This window comes from Magallana gigas, chromosome 2, assembly GCF_963853765.1.
Source record: "Magallana gigas chromosome 2, xbMagGiga1.1, whole genome shotgun sequence".
NCBI classification, from domain to species: domain Eukaryota; kingdom Metazoa; phylum Mollusca; class Bivalvia; order Ostreida; family Ostreidae; genus Magallana; species Magallana gigas.
The window spans coordinates 44,131,278-44,135,310 of record NC_088854.1 but is presented as its reverse complement, the minus strand read 5'-3'; the positions used below and the strand labels follow the sequence as shown (position 1 = coordinate 44,135,310).

The window sequence follows — 4,033 nt, the reverse complement described above, 5'->3', positions numbered from 1 at the left end:
AAATCGCAATTAAAAGTTTGACCTAGTTTGATCGACGTATATTTTTTCTTAATTAAAATCATGATACTTGTTTGCCGAATATTGAACATCTTGATTTTGATCATTAGTAATCGTAGCTCACCGGAAATAATCAAATGGCTTGGTCAGGAATTTTATCCCGGGCCACTTTGTTGTAGATTTCCCCTACTTCATATATAGGATACTGCAGATCAAGTTCCTGTTGAGATTGACTCTACGTCCTGGTGCTCTGCGACGATTTTGAAATTATTTTATATTAAATGAATCATTCTGTTTGATATTTATTTCTATGAACTAGTTTGTCTTGCAGTTGTATAGCACAGGAATATTCAGGTATGTTTTTTGGTTTATAGGTATGCTTACAGTTTAATGTAAATAAAAGTAAAATAATGTTTTGCACATCTAAGGCATCACTTTTTGAGCTATTAAATAAAGAGCCTATTTTGTCATTTTATATTTGTCAGTACAACTTAATATTTGCCAATATAGATATTTATGTACTCAGTATGTAACATGGGAGTGAGATGCATTTTTTAAAGATAGCTTTAAAGGTAATATTCTCAAAATTTGACTTCATAATTTCAGACTTTAAGACTTTTTTTTTATATTTGCATAATTTTACACTGAAAATCAATTAAATTGTTCAATATTGATTCCTAGAAACAATGCCTCTATGCATGAAATATGTTTCAAACATGCAAAACGTTGAAAATATGCGTTCATAACAAATAAAATTGAAATATTGAGTCAAATTAGTGTTTATAAATTTTAAAAGAATGCATGATTTTAATCATTTTTCCTGTAAGAAACCTTCCGCACGAAAATATAGTTCCCTGAAGAAAAACATTCACTGTTTACTAATTTTATATTGATTTTTTGAAAGATGATGGATGTTTTGTAATACTTAAAATATCTGTGCTAAATGTATATATACATTTAAAATACATAATACAAAAAAATCTACTAAAAAGAAAATGATTAAATGCGTAGTGAACATGACGAGTCAGATACTTTAAAAGATTAATAATTCGGTTATTTATTTTTACATATTTTTAACGTCGAATTTCAATCGAGTCTTGTTAGAATGAACATGATTTAAAGTACATTGATTTTTATTAAATGGAACAATGGAGAGTGTTCATGTGTTACATCTACATGATTGATTTACAATACACTTTGATTTTTGGAAAAAGGTAGCAAATAAAACCCATTTTTTTCCTTTTTTAATAAATTGATATCAATGCGTCAAAATGCCAAAATGCATAAATTTATTGCGTGACGAGTAGGTAGGGAGGCGACAAAAAAATTGTGGAATTAGAAAGAAAAAAGAAGTGTTAATCTTAAATTCGTATTTTTTACATGTAGCTTTTCTTTGGTGGGGGTTATACATTTAATCACGCAATGAAGAATTTTTGGAACGCCTTTTTTCAAAGTTTATACCAATCAAAAACATTTCAGTATTAGGGAAAAAGAAAAATCTTCATCACCAATTCTTTGCAATAAATAGGGAAGCTATTCTTCTGAAAATCTAAAACGGTTACTAACACTCTGTTCTGATAAAAAAAAAAACCAGTAACATACACCAAATCTGTCGATGATCAGAAACTGTAGCAAGTTCTCACACTCAACAAGTTCTCACAATCGTAACAATTTCCACTAGATGTTTTTTTCATTTTAGACATCTTCTAGTTGATCAGTTTTTTCTGTCGTTACCACTGAGGAAGGGTATGATTTTTGTAGTTTTAACATTACATTCCCTAAATAAAATAACTTACACATGTATGCATCCATAAGGATAAATATTATCACTTCGACTGAAGGTAATCCACTTCCATCTCAACTTTGTAGATATACTTCTTTTATTCCATAAATGTTATAATCTTATTTAAACAAGGTTCCTTCGATTCTAGGATGACCAAACGTCCCTATATGTGGTTGAAGGCAGTTGTAGGCATTGGCGTCGTTTTGTTTCTGGCTTACAAATATCGTGGTTGTAGTACTTTCCAGAAAGTTTACGTCATGAAAAATGTCTATGAACAATCCGGACATCCACCGTATTCTGTCCATAACTTCATCAACTACAAAAGGAAACCCAATACTCAAAACAATGTAGTATTCCAAACGAAATCAGATTCAAAGACCTTCAAACCAAATCCTGACCATAACTGCATCGCGACCATTCCAGAGAAATATATAACGAATGGCGAACAACCGGTGCTAATTCCAGACGACCAAGAACTGACGTCACTGCCAGAAAATGTAGTCACATGTTTGTATCATCGTTATGTGACAACGCTTCAATACTTCTGCGGATACAAGGAGCGCATTGGTCAAATTCCTCGAAATGGATGGTATATCTGTGCAGACCCATCATTTGTGCCCAGCAGTAAAAATTGTGTCGTATTTTCTTCAAACAAGAAGTTTAATGACAACATTTTCCTATCAGATATAAAAGCGCGGTATAATTGTCGGACTTTTACAACTCCTCTTTCTGAATCAGATTCCCTTCAAAGCTGGATTACTAAGAACAACGTAGGAAATACCGTAATTGACGTGCTGACTCTGTCAATTAGTACTTATACCGAACTAGAAGTCATTGATAAAATGGTGGAAGAAAAGTCCATTGAAAAAGTAAAACAACTCCTTCTGGAACTTCATTTTGATCCTTCAGTTACCAAGAAAACAGATTATATTAAGTTATTAACACGCTTACAAATGTTGTTTCAAGCAGGCTTGCGTATCATCTGGTACGATAGGGTGTTCCAATGTGTAGGGGTCAATAAATTCAACAAGTGTTACGCCATTTATTTTGTTCAGAGGTCTTTAAAAGAAAAGGAGCATCAATTTAAAGAAATAATTCTACCCTCAGAGGACGAAATTCGTAAACTTCCAACTCAAGAATTACAAGACTTGTATTACCGATATATAATGACGACCCAGTTTTTGTGCAAACAGATCGTACGAATTGGGAAAGTGTTGGACGGTGGGTGGGATGTATGTCATGATATGATGCTGAAGATCGACAGAAACCCTTGTATCGTTTACTCATTTGGTATAAGCCACGATTTCTCGTTTGACGATGACATGGCCAACACCTACAGCTGTAATATACATTCTTTTGATCCCACAATGAATAAGAACGATTTTAAACATTCCGAAAAAGTTTGGTTTTACAACAGAGGTATAGGGGACACGTACAAGAAGTTTGGATCGGGTTATGTAGCTCCTCTTGATAAAATCAGAAAAGATCTGAAGCATGATAAAGTTCCTATTGCTGTAATGAAGGGTGACACAGAGGCCGCCGAATGGCCGTCGACACCTCAGATGTTAAGAACAAACCAGCTAGCCGATGTTTCTCAGTTTTATCTAGAATTGCATTCGGATGGAAAGGTGCCTGATCACGTGATTCTTCTAAAGAAAATGCACGATGCGGGATTCCGTATATTTTGGTTCCATATAAACCCAACTTGTACTTTCAAAGCTAAAATAGGTCAACTTTCACAATGCATGGAGGTTTATTTCATGAACACTAAATATCCATTTAATTCATGAATCAGCAATGTAATCATTGATCACGAGGGTTGCTTGCTATTTATTTTGTATGAGTGATTGGCCTGGCACAAATTCATCTCATTATCACTAGAGGAATACATAAAATATGTCTGTGTTTTTATGCTTCGTTTACTATACATGTCTATGTAGAATTGGAATATAAATCTCTATAAGAATGTGTTTGTGTGAATTTGTGTATCAGGATAAGTCCTGAACAATTAGAAACTTTCCCGGTTCAGATTTGCCTATTGGGGATGTAACAAAATGTACAAATGGTGGTTCTTAAGAGGTATGACTCTTATCTATGTAGTTTTGAATCACTTCAGATTTAACAAATTTGTTATTATCAGATATGAATTTAGTAGGCGGGGCCACACAAATCATGCGAAATCCATAGCAAAAACCATCTAGAAGATATTTAGAAAAACTGAGGCCCTGTATTTCATGCCTTATTGGCTCGACC

General features: G+C 33.4%; 1 protein-coding gene across 2 annotated transcripts; it reads left to right on the top strand.

Moving 5' to 3' along the window:
- Positions 1 to 225: 225 nt before the first annotated feature.
- On the top strand, positions 226 to 3,748 carry LOC117681342 (uncharacterized). 2 transcript variants are annotated; one of them, XM_034445368.2, is made up of 2 exons: positions 226 to 351; positions 1,929 to 3,748. In XM_034445368.2, exon 2 carries the CDS (start codon positions 1,930 to 1,932, stop codon positions 3,568 to 3,570), a length of 1,641 nt encoding a protein of 546 aa, XP_034301259.2. In that variant the 5' UTR covers positions 226 to 351; position 1,929; the 3' UTR covers positions 3,571 to 3,748. The 2 variants fall into 2 exon arrangements, with proteins under 2 accessions (XP_034301259.2, XP_065932870.1); XM_066076798.1 differs by lacking the exon at positions 226 to 351 and adding an exon at positions 1,597 to 1,743.
- Positions 3,749 to 4,033: the final 285 nt, after the last annotated feature.

Excerpts from the sequence above, each read along its gene's own strand:
- LOC117681342 (XM_034445368.2), top strand. The coding sequence starts at position 1,930 with ATGACCAAACGTCCCTATATGTGGTTGAAGGCAGTTGTAGGCATTGGC.